We start from the raw sequence: 19,696 nt of genomic DNA on the forward strand, positions 1-19,696 counted from the left end.
CGCTTGATGCAGCATCACCCAAAAGGAGCGATGACACTCAACCCTCCCACAGCCTTTGACTGGGTGAAGGAAATGCAGGCCCAGAGGGCAGGGCAGCAGCAGCAGCACACTCACATCTGTCTGTACCATCTGGCAGCGCTGAGCCCGGATGCGGCTCACGAAGCCGTAAACGTCCACCTTCCTCTCCGTGTGCATCATGTCCAGCATGGCATCGATGACGATGAAAGTGCCCGTGCGTCCCACCCCGGCACTGCAAGGGAAGGGTGGGGTGGGAGAATGGGAAGGAATTCCTCCCTGGGAGGGTGGGGGAGGCCCTGGCACAGGGTGCCCAGAGAAGCTGTGGCTGCCCCTGGATCCCTGGAATTGTTCAAGGTCAGGTTTGGAGCAACCTGGGAATAGGGGAAGTCCCTGGCCATGTGTCTTGGGCTGCAATACAGGATGTGACCAAAAGTGTGTATTCTATCACCATCTGTTAAACCAGCTGGGGCAGTGATCCTGATCTCTGTGGGAGATATTCTCTGCTAATGGAACATCTGTTAAACAGCTGGGGCAGTGTTCTTTATCTTTTCCACAACCCATCCTTCCTGCAGGAGATATCTCCTGTTAATGGGCCATGGAGTCCCAGGGCATGGCTGATAAAATTCCATCATCCCATTGGGTCGCACTAATTAACTGATAAAATTCCATCATCCCATTGGGTCCCACTGATTAACTGATAAAATTCCATCATCCCATTGGGAGATGCTCCACCCAGGGGGAGGAGCCAAGCATTTCCTAACTAGATAAAAACTGAGATTTGGAACATCAGAGCAACCTTTTCTTCCAATGGATTCCAGAGGAAAACCAAACCTTTCCGCATCATCACTGGCCCTTTGGAGGAAAACTGCACCTTCTCCAGGAGCCCTGCTCCAGCAGAGCCACATCTGTCACTGCAGGAGGATGCAGCCACCATGGAATGGGACTGCACCAACCCTGACTGACTGATAGGGGTCAGCTTGGATTCTGACTCTGGCAGTGTTTTTTCTGGGTTTGTTCTCTGTAATACTGGATTTCTATTTTAATTTTCCTAGTAGAGAACTGTTATTCCTATTCCCATATCTTTGCCTGAGAGCCCCTTAATTTCAAATTTACAATAATTTGGAGGGAGGGGGTTTACATTCTCCATTTCAAAACGAGGCTCCTGCCTTTCTTAGCAGACACTCATCTTTCAAACCAAGACACCATGGCAGGGGGTTGGACTAGATTGTCTTCCATGAGAGCAGCAGACACTAAAGAAAGACAAAGCTCTTGGAATCAGGAGCTTCTCAAGAATGCAAGAAAAACAAACTTGGGATGGTGCAAATGTGACCATCTCTGGTCCAACCATGATCCATGGTTATGGATCCATCAATGCCATACCCATTCCTCATCTCCCTATTGCAATGTGGCTCCCCCAGGGCTGCTGCTGTGCCTGAAACCCCTCCAGGTGAGGCCAATCTCCACGGCCCTTGCTCCAGGCAATCTGTCAGCTCAGCACTGCCTTCTCTCCAAGAGGGATGTTATCTTCTCATGCCAGGGCAGGGGAGAGCCGAGGGAGATGCCACCAGTGCTCAGCTTGGCTCACTCAGCATCCAGCCAATCCAAATGACCCCTCCAGATGAGTTTTAACACACTAACATCACTGATTCCAAGAACTTCCTTCAATTCATGCATTTTTTGCATGTGCCCATGAGGATATTTAGCACAGGAAAGTTGAATAAAGATCATGAAAAAGTCCTGACTGCAAAAAAAAAATAAATTCCTTTAAAATAAGAGATGCTTTCTAGGTGACCCAGGACAGGCAGAGGTTGGCTGTGAGCAGGACTCACCTGCAGTGCACCACTATGGCTCCTGCATATTGGGGATTGCAGGTCTTCACCTTCTTCAGGAATTTCAGCATCCCAATGGGGGTGAAGGGCACCCCAAAGTCAGGCCAGCTGGTGAAGTGGAACTGGGTCACCAAGCGCTGAGGCTTCTTGTTTGTGACATCTCCCACCTGCAGGGGAAAGAAAGGTGGACTCAGGTTAATTAATAAAGTTATTAAAAGAATCTATGTGGTTCAAAAGAGGAGGGGGAGATGTTGGGAGTCTGAAGAACAAAGGCCTGAGTTCCTCAGTGAGAAATCAACAAGTTTCAGTGAAGGCTGAAAAACATATTCCTATATACCAAAGTAGAAAACAAGCCTCCATGAATGCTCCAAGAACATAGCTTTAGACATAATAAAACTATAGTAAGAATACTGCTTACATTTTTTAGATAAAACAAGGTAGACCATATGTATGGTTTATATGTAACCTGACAGACTAAAATTTTAGTAAGTTAAAAAGAAATATTGAGTTTGTGTTTTTAGCTTATTAAGTAATTTGTATATAAAAACCTATGCATTAAAAAAATTTCACTTTTACTCTCGCTCTCTCATTTTTCTTCTCTCCTTACCACCATTGCCCAAAAAAAATAAAAACTTCCACAACAACATCAACACTACTAAAACCTCAACTTCTAATTAAAACTTTACTTCTATTTAAAACTCTCTGCCAAAAACTTTTAGCATAAACTTTAACACTTGTAACTCTTTGCCTTTCAAAAGCAATACACCTTTACAATAAACAACTTTACAACAACTAATAACTGCTCAACTCCTTTAAAAATAAACAACCACAACCCAACAAGAAATATTCAGGCTTCCCTTCTTCCCCCAGAATTAAGAGAGAGAGAGAGGGAGCTGCAGACCCAACATCCACAGCTAAAAGGGCATGGGCTCAGGCTCTGGGACAGATCAGTCTCTAAAAACATGACATTTTAAGCAGCCAGCAGCACATCCCACATCTGAGGGGTGTGAGATGCCAGCCTGTGCCTCCAGCCTGGCAGCAGCTGCCATATTTCATCCTCAACAAGCTCACACAGAAGCTGTTGCTCCATCCTTTCCCACTCCTCTGGCCAGATCATCCTTGGATTAAAGGCAGGGGAGGAAAACACACACATCCAGGCCACTGGAGTGAAGGATGAGGCTCAGGAGAATCACCCTCAGTGTCCAGACAGGTCTGCAGGCACCAATTCTTCCCTGCCTGCCTCTGGGAGCAGCAGGAAAACAAAACAGAATGACTAAAACACCCAGAGTCTCCTTGGAGGACAAGGAAATGTGGTGACAGATGGGAAAGCAATCAAACCCAACACATACAGTGCTGGGTTTTGTCTCAGCTGAGGGGATAAATCTGATTATTTTCAGGTATTATGTGTCTGTGGGTGAGAGCAGGAACCAACACTGGTAACAGCAAGTGCTGGAGAAGTGCAGGATGGAATTTCAGCCCTGGCATCCCTCACTTCCCTGCTCTCAGCACAGCCATGCTGGGACCATGTTGGAACCCTGAAACCTGGGAGTTTTGAATTTTCTGAGCTTTCTGACCCTCAAAAAAACCACTGCTTTTATCTTGAGGCCTTGGAGAAGGCTTCCAAATTTGAGTGATAAGAGTTAGAATCACTGGTGTATAGCTTGAATAAAAGTGTCATTTCACATGGTAAAGGGTTTTAAATGTAAAGTTTTTAAAATATAGTAATAAATATAAGACAAGATAGAAGTTTTGGGGCGTTATCTCTTCTTCTTGTTCCTTTTTCATTGTTTTAAGTAGTACTTTTAAAATTAAATAGTACTTTAGTGCAAATCACAAGTGCTCAGTTATTAGGTCAAATGTATAAATAATATAAATGTTAGCTTTTAATTAAATAGTTAGCCTTTAAAAGACCTTGTAACTAACCAGATACACCTCCATTTTCCTGCTTTTAGCTTGTTAGCTAGAAGTATTGCAAAACTCTCCGTACTTTAAATAAAATAAACAACCAAATCCAAATGCAAAAATTTGTCTCTTGTGCTTCAATCCTAACTCTAGGTAAAAATAGAAAAAAATAAGAAAAACCAAAAACTAATATGTAATGCCACTAATGAAGTGGTGCCACTATCAGGACCACTGGGAACAGGCTCTTGGGAGGAATAAATTCTTAACAACTCTGGTTAAAAATGAGTGCTGGGGGTTATTTCACCCCAACTCTGCTCTCACAGAGCCTTGGAGGAGCTGAGGCAGCACCTTTGGGATGCCCAGAGTGGAGAGGGGAGGGATGGGATAATGGGATGGGACGAGACGGGGTGGGATGGGATGATGGGATGGGATGGGATAATGGGATGGAATGGGATGGGATAATGGAATGGGATGGGACAAGATGATGGGATGGGATGGGATGATGAAATGGGATGATGGGATGGGATAATGGGATGGGATGGAATGGGATGGGATGGAATAGGATGGGATAATGGAATGGAATGGGATAATGGGATGGGATGGGATGGGATGGGATGGGATGGAATGGGATAATGGAATGGGATAATGGAATGGGATAATGGGATGGGACGGGATAATGGAATGGGATAATGGAATGGGATAATGGGATGGGACAATGGGATGGGATGGGATAATGGAATGGGATAATGGGATGGGATGGTATAATGGGATGGGATGGGATGGGATGGGATGGGATGGGATAATGGGATGGGATAATGGGATGGGATGGGATAATGGGGTGGGATGGGATAGGATGGGACAGGATGGGATGATGGGATGGGATGGGATGGGATGGGATGGGATGGGATGGGATGGGATGGGATGGGATGGGATGGGACGGGACGGGACGGGATGGGATGGGATGGGATGGGATGGAATGGGATGGGATAATGGAATGGGATAATGGGATGGGATGGGACAGGATGGGATGGGGGAGGTGACCCCTGGCACCTGCTGGATGCAGAACTTGCGCACGGTGTAATCCACCAGCACGGTCACGTCCTCCACGGACACTCGGATGTTCCCGTAGGTCCAGCAGCCCTGATCTGGCCAGTACTGAGCACATTTACACTGTGGGGGGGAAAAAAACAGGTGCAGGTGAGCTCTGGACACCCTCACAAGGCTGGGGATGGCTCCAGGACATGCCCAATTTGGGTCAAATCCCAGCCTGTGAAATCTTCTGGCACCGACCTCCTTCCTCTCCTTCAGGTTGGTCACCATGACAATGGTCGCTGTGTTTTGCTCCCAAATCATTCTCCAAAAATCGTTCACTGTTTCTTCCTTTGGTCCTGAGGGGAAGGTAAAACAAAAAGTCCTCTTTGGGATCAACATCTCACAATCTGGGGCCAAAACCCAGCGTGTGAGGTCACACGTCACCGATGGCCCAATTTTTTGCCAATAGGTCACAGGAGGTGCTGTGGTGTCTGGGCATGCCTGATGCAAGGAATAATCCTATCACACAATAGCTGGAATTTTTGGGTTTGTTTTATGGTCAGGAATTCCATCTTTAGCTCAAGAAGGGGAAACCAAACAGAACATGGACTTGCCCAAGGTCACCCAGGGAAATTGTGGCTGTCCCAGAGTCTGCAGAAGTCCTGCCCTGGGATTTTGGATTTTAGCCATGGGATCCCATTGCAGTGTGGCACAGGAATAATTCCCTGCTGCCTGCCAGACACAAAGCTAACTGAGCCTACACTCCCTTGCCAAGCCTGAGGCCCAGGGTGAGCCAAGAGAGCAGCAGAGCCAAAGCTTAACCTGAGCCTGGAAGTGCTGCCAGACCTGATCCAGCCTCCTTCTCCAGCCAGAGCCAGGGAAACTGGCCAGGAATGCCCTGACCCACTGGCAGGTCAAGAGAGGAAATACAAAACACTCCCATGGGCAGCATCATCCTGGTGCTGACATGATCCCCACTCTGTGAGTGGGAATTTTGGTTTTTGGGATGTGTTTGGACTTCTGAAGATCACAAGGACATTTCTTTTTATCCCATCCCTGGGAATGTTCAAGGGAGCTTGGAGCAACCTGGCATAGTGGGAAGTGTCCCTGTCTATGGCAGGGGTGGAATGAGATGAGCTTGGAGTTCCTTTCCAGCCCAAACCATTCCATGATTCTGTGATTTAGGGAATTTAATTAAGCAGCTCCCTGGCAGTATTTCCAGAGGTCACAACACCCTCCAGCAAAGGGATTCCACAGGTGGGACTTCTCTCTGTCCACCAAGACACCCAGCACTGCTCTTTGACTGGGAAAATCATTGTGGGAACAATCTGTGGAGCAGCCAGGCCTCTTTTTGACCAGGGGAGCTCTGCAAGATGCTGTTCTCTGGGTAGAGGGGGCACAGCTTCACTGAGCAGAGGGACCCAGCCCAGCTGCCCCCAAGAGAGCAATGGGAATAGTCAAGAATTTACCTTGTGCAGCAATGAACTTGTTTTTCTCTTGGTACCCCTGCAAGAAAAGAAGAAAAAGGAAGAGAAATGAGTATTTCTCTGACACAAGAGTCATGAGATGCATCTATTTCAGGAACAAAGAGAGCTGGCATCTGCTCTGCTGCTCATTCTCTCTTGTGTAGAGAAGGAGCTGCAGCCTCTGAGGGGAAATTCAGCTCCAAAGATGGGCTGAAATAATTGAAAATCCTTGTGTAGAGGGCTGTTTTCCCACAGGAACACTCCCCAGGCTCACATAAAGCAGGAATGACCCCACTTGCTGGCACAAGGCATTAATGAAGTGGTGACAGCCCTTCCACTGGAGTCAGACCCTGCATCCAGAGCATCACGTGAAAATCAGCACTGATCCTTGGAAAAAGGGCTGTAGAACTCACAGGGATTGATTTTGTGTATTTTATTTACTGAAGAGGAAAGGAAAAAGCTCTTCTGAGTCTTGCTTTGCTTCATGTGCCTGCATCTCTCACATGACCCTTGCAGCTGACTGGAGCCACGTGGTGACAACCACAAAGGACCCATCTCCTCCCAGGGGCAGAGCAGGGCAATGTTGCTTCCATTTTAGCTGGAGTCCTTGATTTCTTCTTCATCCCCTTCCCACATCCAGCCCTGCAAGCTGGGAAGCACTGATGATCAAGTGGCCCCACTCTTCAAGGATTTAAAACAATGTGGATGTGGCACTTGGGGACATGGTTTAGTGCTGGTCTGGCAGTGCTGGGGGAATGCTTGGACTTGTGGGTCTTAGAGGGTTTTTCCACCCTCAAAAATTCTATGATTCATCAGCTGTTTGTTGATCAGAAATGCCCAGCCCCAGCATGAGTGGTTCCCCTGCCCTTTCCAAAGCAGCTTTGCTCCTGTGGGGATTTCCCCTTCTCATCCCAAAACTCACATTAATGAAGGAGGCATTGATGTAGTCGGAGTCAGGGACCCCTTCCACGGGAGTCAGGTGAACCCTGGAATGATCATCTGGAGGGAAATGAAAACTCTGCATTAAAGACAAGCCCCTCCACTCTGCTGGTACCTGGTGTGATGAGAATCCAGGTGCTGCAGTGGAGCCCACGCTCCTGGCCCTGCTGCAAAAACATCTTGATGGCCCCAAATTCCTCTTGCTTAAACCCAGAGAGGTCCTAGATCCTGCCCAAGGTAGTTTTCCTTCTGCAGAGGGCATATCTGAGGACACTCTAAGCCAGCCCATTGCCACCAGGCAAGAGTTGTCCCTTCTGGCATTTCCCATTCATTTCACTCTCCATGGCCTGGCTGAGTTTCTCCTCACAGGTATCTAATGCTAAAGCAGACACAGCCACCCACCAGAGAGGTGAAATGCCCTCAAACTGTGCCCTTGCCCATCCCAAAACCAGGAATGGGGAGTCCTGGCAGAAGCCCCTGAGTGTTTCCCCCTCATCCAACCAGCTCTGACACGTACAGGGCAAAATGTTCACATATCTGTTCTTCTCCTTGTTCTCCTCCTTGGAAGCAGCTTCACACGTGGCCTGTATGGGACACGCTGGGAGAGCCTGAAATGGCAGAAAAAAATGGATTTTCCATGATGTCTTCATGGCACAACAGGAACAACGTGCTGGCAATCCGAGCATCCTGCCCCTCCGGACATGTCCCACCACCCACAGCCCTCACCTCCACCCCCAGCAGCAGCTCCTCCTCCCCAGCGAGCTCAAAGTGACCATTTAATTATCTGGGCTGGACCAGAGAGAGCCAATCCCTTTGGAAAGATGTCTGGAATCTCCTGATCCATGGACACGAGGTGGCAGCAAAGCCTCCAGCTCCGAACCCACCCGGCAGCACCGACGAGCTCATTCCTGATTCCTGTCCACAGAGGCTCCGGTGAGATTCCCTCATTAATAGTGCTGCTAATTGTGATCTGATTAAGCCCCCACTGCCCCAGCCCACCCAGTGATGGCAGGGGCAGCACCAGGGGACCTTAGTGGGGGTGGTACTGGGGTGACAAGGGACACTGTCCCTGGATTTCCCAGTCAAACACAGGAGGTGCTTCCCCAGCACTGTTATTCCACATCCTCTTTGAATAGCAAAGAATGTTCTGGAGGTATCCAGCAACGCTTCCTCCAGCTGACAGGATAGCAGGAAGTGTCCAGGGCAATCAGGTATTTATAACCCTAAAAATCCCCCTCCCTGGGCACTCACTGCACCTATTTGGTTTCACTGCAGCACGGCCAGGAAAGGGATCAAGTTTTGTAGCAGCTGGACAAAGTCAAGTGGCTTTTTTTTATCTTCTCCTTGTTCTCATGGTGCCATATCATGGCTTGGACCTGGGCTGGGAGCACAGGTCTGATGAGGAGCAGCTGAGAGGGTCCAGCCTGGAGAAAAGGGGGATCAGGGGGGACCTTGTGGCTCTGCACAACTCCCTGACAGGAGGGGACAGCCGGGGTCCCTGCCAGGGAACAGGGACAGGAGGAGAGGGAACGGCCTCAGGCTGGGCCAGGGGAGGTTTAGATTGGATGTTTAGGAAAAATATTTTCACAGAAAGAGCTGTCAAGCTCCAGCACTGGCTGCCCAAGGCAGTGGTGGAGTCCCCACCCTTGAAATTGTCAAAAAAAGTGTGGATGTGGCACTTGGGGACATGGGTCAGTGGTGGTCTTGGCAGTGCTGGAGAATGGCTGGACTTGATAATCTTGGAGGGCTTTTCCAACCTTAATGAATCTATTCTATTCTATTCTATTCTATTCTATTCTATTCTATTCCATTCTATTCTATTCCATTCCATTCCATTCCATTCCATTCCATTCCATTCCATTCCATTCCATTCCATTCCATTCCATTCCATTCCATTCCATTCCATTCCATTCTTGTATTGACAAGGCAAAACAGATTTATTGTACCAAGCTGCAAAGCTCAGCAATGTCAAGAAGGGGTTGTGGCCATCCCTGAAGCCCATCTGGGACAAGCACAATACCTGAATTCCTCACAGCTGAAGGCCAGCCTTTGTCCCATACATTGTCATCACTGTGTTTCAGGGTTAAGAGCTCACCGAAATAAGATGGGGTCATTCCTGTTTCTCTGCTCAAAGATTTTTTTTGGCTGTTTGTGGATTTAAAGCCATGAGGAATGGGAGGAAGAGCTTGGGAGGCAACCAGAAAGTAGGAGAGCTCTGGAAGACCCCAAGACATCCAGGATCATTCCTGAACCCAGGAAAATATTACTGTGAAGAGTTATTTGCTAAAAACCCTCTAATTTCTGCCATAAGCATGAGGGTGAACAGCTTACCCACCCTCCCCATAGATCCAGGGACAGAATCAGCCCTGCTACTGCTCAGCCCTTGAGAGTCAGATCCTAAACCCGAACCCAGGAAAATGTAACTCTGCAGAGCTGCTTGCCAGAAACCCTTTGTTTCCTGCCGTGAGCAGGAGTGTGAACAGCTTACCCACCCTCCCCACATATTCAGGGACAGAATCAGGGGTGTGAGGGCAGCAGCAGCAGCAGAGGCACTCACGTTGAACTCCTCCCGAAAGAGCTTGTTGTCATCGGCCATGCGGCGATTGATCTCCTCCTCCAGCTTGTCCACGGGCAGGGGGGGGTACTTGCGGTTGGTGCTGGGGGAGCGGGCGAGCAGGGGCATGCTCTGAGGCTCTGCAATGACACAGGGGGTCACAGGGGCCACCAGGTGTCCCCTGTGCCCAGCACTGCCCACCCACACCCAGGTGAGCGCGGGCACCCCGTGTGCACGGTTTGGGTTGGAGGGGATGTTAAGAGATCACAAAGAATTCACGGAATTGTGTGATCGTCTTGTTCCAACAGCTGCCACCAGACCAGGCTGCTCTGAGCACAATGACACAATGGTGGCAGCACTGGGGTGGCAGCAGGGCCAGGGCAGTGCCTGTCCCCTGTGCTGGCCCTGCTGGGGCACCTCCAGTGCTGGGGGCACTTCTGGGCCTCTCACAAAAAGGTCTTGAGGGGCTGGAGAGAGTCCAGGGAAGGGAATGGAGCTCGGGAAGGGTCTGGAGCAGCTGAGGGAGCTGGGAAAGGGGCTCAGCCTGGAGAAAAGGGGGATCAGGGGGGACCTTGTGGCTCTGCACAGCTCCCTGACAGGAGGGGACAGCCGGGGAGGATTTGGGATCTGCTCCAAGAACAGGGACAGGAGGAGAGGGAACGGCCTCAGGCTGGGCCAGGGGAGGCTCAGATTGGATATTTGGGGAAATTTCTTCATGGAAAGGGCTCTACAGCCCTGGCACAGCTGCCCAAGGCAGTGGTGCAATCCCCATCCCTGGAGGGATTTAAAAGCCATGTGGATGTGGCACTTGGGGACATGGGTAGCCTTGGCAGTGCTGGGGGAATGGTTGGACTGGATGATCTTAAAGGGCTTTTCCAGCCTCCAAAAAATCAGTGATCCTATAATGATTAACACTCTTGCATCTGCACTCTCACAGAGGCAGGACAGGGCACTGAGGACCAAGCCAATACTGGGGTTGGAGACCACCTTGCTCTGAATTCCAACTTCTCCCTCTCTCACATGCAAAGTCTGGCACCACCACCGTGGCACAATTCCCAGGAGGGCACAGCAAAGGCTGCTTGTGCTGCTCAGCAAAGCCCAGAAAAGCTGTGTGAGGGTTACACCAACACAGCTGAGGTTCACACCTCCGTTCACAGTGATGTAAGACGGGCAGGGAAGGTCTTAGCAGCCAACATAAAATAAAAAAGGTGCTGAATTCCAGTTAGTGCTTCTCAGAAGGTGTTTGGTTTATGTGAAAGGAGTGCTGAAAAAGCAACTGAACTGAGTTTAAGAGGTCTCCTCAGATTTTAATCAGTGCCTACACATGGATGGAGATGCCCAACTTCAGACCCTCAATGTCAGCTCTGGCTCACAGCTCATGGACAGAAGAATTTAGACATTACACAAGGCTTGAAAACTGCATCTGTGCATGTTTAGGAGGCACAAAAATGTTTTTGTAATGAAAATAATTGTATTCTCCTGGAAATGTTATTTTGGTGTCCACAGACAGCGTGAAGATCTGAGTTTTAATCAAAGACTCTCCTAATCTGAAAGAGCAGAAGAATGTTTAATTATTTACCAAAGATGTGGTTTTTTTTCAAAAAAGGTTCTCATTTGAGTCAAAGAAACACCGTGAAAACTCAAGAGGAATGTGAGTAGTGATTTTGGAAGTGATCACCCATTTTAATATCAACCACTTGAGGGCAAACACTCAGTCAGCGGAACAAAACCTTCATTCTACCGAAGTCTGCCAAAACCATGGAAAACGTGGAACAAAGGAGATCAGCAAACAACAAGGACAAAACAGAAATTAAAAAAATATCTGCCTACAATAACACCAGGTGGGGGGGACCCTGTGTGGCAGCAGGAGGACTCACCTGTGTCGTCGGTGCGGCCGTTGGACAGACGGAAGGAGTTGGAGTGGCTCCCTGCCTGCTTGTATTTCTTGAACCTGCCAAAGAGAATTGGGGTGGAAAAGTCAGGAAATATCCACCAGCAAGCCCAGGTCCCCTCCCAGATGAGAGATGTCACACTTCCTTCGTGGCTTCAGGAACGAGCTGGTGGCTGCAGGACCTCTGAAATCCTGCCTGTGAGCAGAGCTTCTGGCTGAGCACATCTGGAACAGCTGCAGGAGCCCAGAGGTGCAAACCAGGAGAAGTTTTAAGGGTCCCTGCTCCCCGGGCTGATCCAGCAGAGCACATAAAGCCCAGCTTGATCTGCCCTGCAGCAAATCTCTGCTCCATGTGCTTCTAACTTGGAGCAGCTGCTCATGATCCCTTTTTGCCTGAATTTTGGAGTTTTGCTGAATCACTGGGCAGTCAACACAAACCCTTTTTTTCAGGGCTGGAAGCCAGGTGGGAAGGACTCAAACGCTGCTGCTGAACTCCTGAGGCAAAACTCTCCTCAGGTTCACTGCTGTGAGGGCAGGCCTGGAGCCAGGAGACAGAGGGAAGTTTTCCACTGCTAAGGAAATGGTATTTTCTTTTTTTTCTTTTTTTTTTTTTAAGACTTACTTAATCACCAAACTGGTGAGTAAATTAAAATGCTTCCTGCAGGTGAATAAAGGCATTCTTAGTTATGCTTTCAGGAGCTGGGAATGCTTCATTTTGAGAAGAGCAGATGCTCGGATTCTAAAAAATCCAAGACAAAGAAGGCTTTATTATGCTGTAATTCCAATTACAGCATCACCTAACAAGCTCCTGCCATTCACAGTGAAAGGTGCACAGGGACCATGTAAGGTTTAGTACCCAAAACAGAGTTTGGATGTTGGATCCTGCTTGCTATCAAGATGGGAATGAGGGAATAACACATTGAAAGGACTTTGTGGCTGTGCTCAGCCTCCCTGGATTACTCAGTCCATCATTTGCAGCCTCACAAGGCAACTTCACCTGCTTTTCCCCACACTGACAGGGCTTCAGTTCAATCTACCCTGCTAAATGTGACATTTTGAGAGGCAGAACAGGAATTCCCCAAACGAGGAGCAGCTCTGCAGAGAAAGGAATAAGCATCATTCACCAGCTAACCCCAAACATCATTTTCATTCATTGCCCTTACAGGTTTCTTTTCAAAGCACCAGCTGTGTCAGCCTTTAGCTTGGGAGGCAGCACAAAAGGCTCATTCCTGTTCATTCAGGAATTGTTTCTGTCAAACAAGGGAATCCAGCAGTAAAGCAGCTCTTACCTCAACATGTACAGAACAATAATAATAAATACTATGACTAGGAGGGAGGACAGGGCCACCATCACAGCTATAATGGGAGTCTCATCTGCAAGAGGAAGAGAGAGGTGTGGTTATGGACATTGGAAAACATCCAGAGCCATCATTTAACAGGGCACAGTTCTACAATTTTTGCTTGAAGAACAATTCTGATGATGATATTAGTAATAAAAACATAATAAATAATAAATAGTATTAAGTGATGCTGCGTTTTTGCAGTCTGAGAGTGAAGACAGAAAAAGGATGAGAGAGCATCACGTGCCTCAGACACTCCCAGGTCAGATTAAAACCTGAAATCACCACTCAGAGCACCTCAGTCTTCTCCAAGAGTTGGTCACTGTGAAACTCTGACCTTGCAGATGAAAACAGTGATGGAGAAAGTTGGCACTGGGATATTTTTGGGGTTCCTTCTGCACAACTGAATGCACCTGGTGGCTCAGCAGCCACCAGCAGGAATTTCCTCTGTCAGCTGATAATCCATAAAATTTTCTGCCTGAGACTTAAGGGAAGTTCCTAACAGGCCCACGGATTTGGTACAATATGATAAGGAATTGTGGTGGTTTGTATATTAGTGCTTTCTAACACTAAACCTCAAAAGAACACTGCTTTTAACTTGAAGCCTTAGAGAAGGCTTCCAAATTTAAGTAATCAAATTAAAATCTCTAGTGTGTAGTTTGAATGTAAGTATACAATGTCACATGGTGAAAAGTTTAACATTTGAAATTTTAAAATATAGTAGTAAGTATAGGACAAAATAAACATTTTTGAGTGTTGTCTTTTTCTTCCTTCTTGTTCCTTCTTCTTCTTAATTTTTAGTAGTAATTTTTAGTAAAGTACCATACTGCAAGTCACAAGTGTTTAGTCATGAAGTCAAAAGTATAAATAATATAAATATTAGCTTTCAATTTAATAGTTAAGCCTCAAAATACCTTGTAATGAGCAAAATACAGCTCCATTTTCTCACTCTTAGCTTGTTAGCTGAAAGTGCTATAAAACTCACTATACTATAAATAAAAACTAATAAACAACTAAGTCGAAACACAAAAATCCATCTCTCATACTTCAATCCTAACTCAAACAAAGGAAAAAACAGCCACCAATATTTAATGCCATTAAGATGTGGTTCAAACACCCCTGGATCCCTGGCAGTGTCCAAGGCCAGGCTGGATGGGGCTTGGAGCTCCCTGGGATGGAGGAAGGTGTCCCTGCCATGGCAGGGGTGGAACTGGATGAGTTTTAAGATCCTTTCCAACCCAACCATTTCATGATTCTGTAATTACAAAATAATTTGGGTTGGAAGTGATCTCCAAAGTCCATCTAGTCCCACCTCCTACTCTTTGCTCCCTGGAAATACAGAGTTGAGTGAGCAGGAGAGGTCAGACACCACCAGGACACCAAGTGGGACCCAATTTCCCCTGCAGAAGCTCCTCAAGGGCAGGAACCTCACAATTCCTCTGCAAAAACACAGATTAGTCTGAAACATTCCCATCCTCCACAACCCACAACTGATTTTTTTTTTTTCCTTTTAAATCAGCCATTTCCATCTTGTTCTGGAGGTCACGGAATCAGTGGTTGGTGCTGGCAAATCACCCAGATGGGTTGGAAGCCAAGCAGCTCCAACCAGGGAGGAGAATGGGCCTGAAGGGCATTTTTCTCAGATAAATGTGGATGCCAGCCATGCCAGCTGGGCTTATTTCCATTTTTCATCAGCTCCCTCCATCTGAGGGGCCACCACACTGTGTCTACACAGCCCCAAGGGGCTGCAGGGCACGACCCTCTTCCCTTTTCCCACCTTCTGTGCATCCATTTCCTGCTCCATGTGTCTCAGCAATTTCAGCCAGCAGATTTCCTTAGGTGGGGTTTATTTTGTTCATCTCTGAGCTACCCAAGGGCACTTTTGATTTTATTTCTGTGTTTTTCCCTCTGTGGTGTGAGGTCTGGGAATGTTATTTCTATTAAAACATATGATTTTTGTGTCATGATTTCAAGGCAATGACCTGGTGTAGTGAATAAAAAAATTAAATTATCCTGGTTTTGCATGTCTTTGTCCTTCTCATCTACTGCACTAATGTGGCAGCACCTCCCAGAGCCCAAAGGGAATTTATTGGGACATAAAATAAATAAAGGGAATTTACTGGGAATTCTGCCTCCTGCACACCTCAATAGGTGATGAGCCTTGGCATTCCCCATCTTGACACTTCCAAAAAGCAAGAACAGGTTGGTCTTGGCCCAACCACAGCCAGTCCTGGCCTCTCACTGAGACTTGTGAGCACAGCATCTCCATCCTGGCTGCAGGAGAGGAAGCAGAGCTTCCTTGCCAAAACCCGTGGTGTTAAGTCACCACTGGACCATTTCTTCCTGCCTTGGCTGGAGTTAAGCTCAGCCTAACCAGTGCTGAGCCAGGCTGGAGTGGTGGCTGGTGAGTTGTGAGTGAGGTGTGATTTGAGGGCAGGGGTGGCTCTGGCAGTGGGATGGAGATTTGGGGCAGGGATGGCTCTGGTAACAGGATGTGATTTCAGGGTAGGGATGGCTCTGGAAGCAGGATGCAGATTTGAGAATAGGGGTGACTCTGGCAGTGGGATGCAGATTTGGGGGCAGGGGTGACTCTGGCAGTGGGATGCAGATTTGGGGCAGGGATGGCTTTGGAAGCAGGGTGCAGGGAGTTTGGAGGTTTTGTTTTTTTTTTTTTTTCAGCCATTCTTTCCACACATCTGGCAGGATGAGGAGTCAGAGCTTTCCCACTGCTAACAGCCCACCCAGCAGTGCCCAGGCAGGGAACGAGCTGGAGGGTGCCCAGCTGCTCCATCCCTGCCCTGCTGAGCTGTGCCAACCCCCCCCCCACAGCTCCTGTCCTGCTCCTGCCACAGCCTGAGGGTTTCATTCTGGCAATCTGTTGGATCCCTGAAGCCTGCAAGTTTTGAACTTTCTGTGCTTTCTGTCACTGATCCCCAAGGGAACTCTGCTTTTGACCTGAGGCCTTGGAGAAGGCTTCCAGATTTGAGTGGTGCAGTCAAAACCACTGGTGTGTAGTTAAATAGAGGTGTGTGGTGTTACCTGGTGAAGAGTTTAGAATTTGGATTTTTTTAGAATACAATAAGTGTGGGACAAGATGGAGGTTCTTAGGTGTTGTCTCTTTCTGTCTTCTTCCCTTTTCATGATTTCAAGTAGTTTTGGTTGGACACTCAGTGCTGCACTGGGGGTCACAGGAGTTTGGTTATTAAGTCAAAGGTATAAATAATGTAAGCATTAACTTTTAATTGGACTGTTTAGCTTTAAAAGACCTTGTAACCAGCTAAATTCATCTCCATTTTCTCACTTTTGGCTTAATAGCTAGAAGTGCTGAAGAACTCTCTGTACTTTAAATAAAATTCAATAAACAACCAAGTCCAAATGAAAAATCTGTCTCCTCCTTATTTTAATCCTGACTCTCAGAAAAAGCAGAAGAAAATTTTAAAAAGCCACTGCTAAAGCAGCATGAGAACATACAGCAATTCACTTGGAAAAGGGACAAGGACTCCACCGAGCTTGGAAGGCATCAGGGGGTTTAAATCTTGTCCTGGCCCCTCTGAGGAGCCACCAAAGCCTCCTCTGGTGCTGGGGATCACATCCCAGCTGCAGCCAGAGCTGCTCTGCAGGCTCTTCCCAGAGCTGGCTACACTCACGGCAGAGGGACAGGGCTGAGCAGCCCATCCCTGCTCACAGCTGGCAACATCTGCCCACAAAACCAGTCACAGAATGGTTTGGGTTGGAAGGGACCTTAAATCTCATCCCACTCCACTCCCTGCCACGGGCAGGGACACCTTCCACCATCCCAGGTTGCTCCAAGCCCCATCCAAGCTGGCTTTGGGCATTTCCAGGGATGGGGCTGCCACCAATCTCTGGGCATCCTGTGCTAGGGTCTCACCACCCTTACAGTCAAGACTTTATTCTCAATATCTAATCTAAACCTACTCCCAGTCTGAAGCCATTTCCCCTTGTCCCATCACTCTATGCTCTTGTAAAAGCAATCTTATTTTATTTAATATGATTTCCTATCTGTATTTATATTCATATTGGCAATATGAATATAAATCTTGTTAGGAAGTCAGATGGAATCCCTTTTTTTTTCTTTGCCCTCAGAACGACAGCAGAGAGAGCACAAAATCAGGCCAAAGCCAGGCCAGATCTGAGGGAATTACACTGAGCATTTCTGCAGAGGTTCAGCCACAATTTCAAATGAGTTCCCTCAAACCTGCATCCCTTTTATTCCCTCTGCTAAATGTGTGCTGCCAGTCGGTGCTGCAGAGCATCTCTCTGCTCCCTGGACCACCAGTGGGCTGGCTGAACCAGGCACAGCAAGGAGCAGAGTTTGCAAAGCTGCAACACCCATCAGAACCAGGATGGAAACACCCAGAGGCAGCTGATTCCTCCAGGTGGGAGCCAACCCAGCTCTGCCCGCTCCTGGAGTGCTAAAACCATGAGTAATTGCAAATATTCTGCTAGAGATGCCAGTTCTCAGAGCTGAGAGATGGAAAAATGTCCCTAAAGTGCTGTTCTCTTACAAGAAATGGATTTGTGTTACTGCTTGCCAACAGAATGAAGGAGAACAATAATTATTCCCATCATCTGCACGATGGGTTTGGATCAAATCACGTAAGTCACAGTCAATAAAGACAATTCAGCAGCAAAAAAAAAAAAAAAAAAGGAAATTTTCTGAATGGCTTCTTATTTGGTCAAGCAGCTCTAGGGACGTGCTGACATTCTCAGAGCAGGAACAATTTTTATCCAACAGGACATGTACAAATTGGAATGGGATTGTTTTGTTCTAAAAAGAAAAGCTCAACAGAAATTAAGGTATCAGTGTGACACCAGCTCTTCTAAAGAGCTTGAGAAGCTTCATAAAAGCACATTTGGAAGTCCTAAGGATAGTTCTCTAATAGGAGAATGCTACTGAAAATGGTTTTACTGAGTAAAGAGCAATGAAATATAACATTCTTACCTCTTCTGTCAGAGTTACCTGCAGAAAAAGAAAACAAAAGTCTCTTAGCAACAAAGGAACAAGACATTTTAGTAAGTCAGGAAGGATCAAAGACCAAGACAGGAACAAATTTAGTAACTCTCATCATCTGCCTGTAAATCTTTCCTTTAAAACACCACCTATAAAACCAGGATGGTAAAAAGAATTTCTGAATAAAGAGAAAGGAACAAATCCCGAGTTTTTACCAGCAGAACAAGGAGCTGAAGCCAAGCTTTAACATCAATAAACACAAGTTACTGTTTAAACCCATAACCAGCAAGTCACTGGTGCAATTCATTAGCACTTAAATATCAAGAGATAACACTGGTGCAGAATTTTAAGAGAGTGGCTGAGCCAAGATTTCAATTAAGAGCAGCTGGGCTCAGGGATGGGGGTGAGGAGCATCCAAGGAAAGCCTTGACCTGCTGGGCTGGATGTCTCCTCCAGAGGACACCAGAACAAAGCTGTGCCAGGGAAAGCAGAGCCTGCCTCTCCTGGGGCAGTGCTGCTGGCACAGGCACCCCGTGGCCATGAGCTGTGTGTGGAGAGCTCTAGAACAGGGCTGAGGACAATCCTGGAGGGTTTGGACAAGGAGGAACTGCCCATACAATGTGTGACCTCATGCCCCAGTCCCCTTCTCCAGCAACACTTAATTCTTTCATGTCTAACACCAACATTTCCTGTTAAATCTAATGGCAAGGGCAGCCCTACAACTGATTTTGCTCCTTGACAAAAAATTACTTGAGATGAAGGAAGAATTGAGTTTGATCATTTGTTCTCTGGGCTGGCATTGAGTGAGAAGCCACTTCTGGCCTGGATGGTGCCATGGCCAATGTGCCACGGCCTACACCAGAGGAGTTCACCAAAACCAGTCACCCAAATCACAAAAAGGCAGTGGAGACACAAAAATGATAAATTCAGCCCCTCCACGAGCAGACATCATATTACAAAATCCAGATATTAGCAGCACTTCAGGCTTTTGCTTCCATCTCCATATGCAGGCTAAATCTACACCAAACTTGTCCCATGTGTGTTTCTAAGGCTATGCCAGACTCCTTCACTCTGCAAAAAAGGATTTGTGTTGGGAAAGAAGCTGGATGAGCTCAGGAGTGGCAGAACACTAGAAAAGATTGTGAACTTCCTTCTGCCACATCCCTTCCTATGCTGGTAGCAAAGACAACTTCACTGCAGCTTCACAGGCTGGGGATTCCAAAGATTCCCAGAGGAAGAGGGCACACACATCTCCCTGAGGTGCACAGACACCCAAAGCCAGCATCCCTTGGGAAAGTGGCTCTTAAGGAATATACACGTGACACCTCGCTGCATTAACTCCACCATTGTCTTGTTTCAGGGTTTTCTAATCCACAACCAAGTTACCAATCCTGTTTTTCCACTAAATCCCAAGGTCTAGCAGGCACTGCCATCTTCCTGTTGCAAGTTGGAGACATGCAGCACCCAAACTCAAAGAATACAATGAGCAAACCATGACTGAAGAGCCACAGCTCAGCAAAGATTTCTGGTCACCTCAGCCTTTTTTTGCCTGTTTTTTCACTCTTAACCTGGACTGAGCAGCCAAACTATGTTTTATGGGGTCACTTTCCTGATGTGCCAAGAGGGGAATGAGATCAGGATGGCAACAGAGACAACTCTCTGTCATCTGGACCTTTCAGGCATTGAAGTTATCCAAGTAATGGGGAAAATTGATAATGTAAGGAGAGAATCACAGAATAGTTTGGGTAGGAAG

At 47.3% G+C, this 19,696-nt stretch overlaps 1 protein-coding gene across 3 annotated transcripts in view; it reads right to left on the minus strand.

Moving 5' to 3' along the window:
* PTPRA (protein tyrosine phosphatase receptor type A) overlaps window positions 1–19,696 on the minus strand; it is a 117,785-nt gene that overhangs the window by 5,831 nt on the left and 92,258 nt on the right. For all 3 annotated transcript variants that reach the window (XM_014876180.2, XM_014876178.2, XM_088162963.1), the window contains 11 exons: window positions 17,935–17,952; window positions 12,921–13,005; window positions 11,618–11,691; window positions 9,744–9,880; window positions 7,704–7,794; window positions 7,170–7,246; window positions 6,251–6,287; window positions 5,040–5,137; window positions 4,800–4,919; window positions 1,848–2,014; window positions 115–250 (listed from right to left, as the gene is read on the minus strand). In XM_014876180.2, the coding sequence (XP_014731666.1) occupies window positions 115–250; window positions 1,848–2,014; window positions 4,800–4,919; window positions 5,040–5,137; window positions 6,251–6,287; window positions 7,170–7,246; window positions 7,704–7,794; window positions 9,744–9,880; window positions 11,618–11,691; window positions 12,921–13,005; window positions 17,935–17,952 (1,040 nt within the window). The remainder of the gene's footprint in view (window positions 1–114; window positions 251–1,847; window positions 2,015–4,799; window positions 4,920–5,039; window positions 5,138–6,250; window positions 6,288–7,169; window positions 7,247–7,703; window positions 7,795–9,743; window positions 9,881–11,617; window positions 11,692–12,920; window positions 13,006–17,934; window positions 17,953–19,696) is intronic.

The sequence above is a fragment of the Sturnus vulgaris genome, chromosome 4 (assembly GCF_052056855.1).
Source record: "Sturnus vulgaris isolate bStuVul1 chromosome 4, bStuVul1.hap1, whole genome shotgun sequence".
NCBI lineage: Eukaryota > Metazoa > Chordata > Aves > Passeriformes > Sturnidae > Sturnus > Sturnus vulgaris.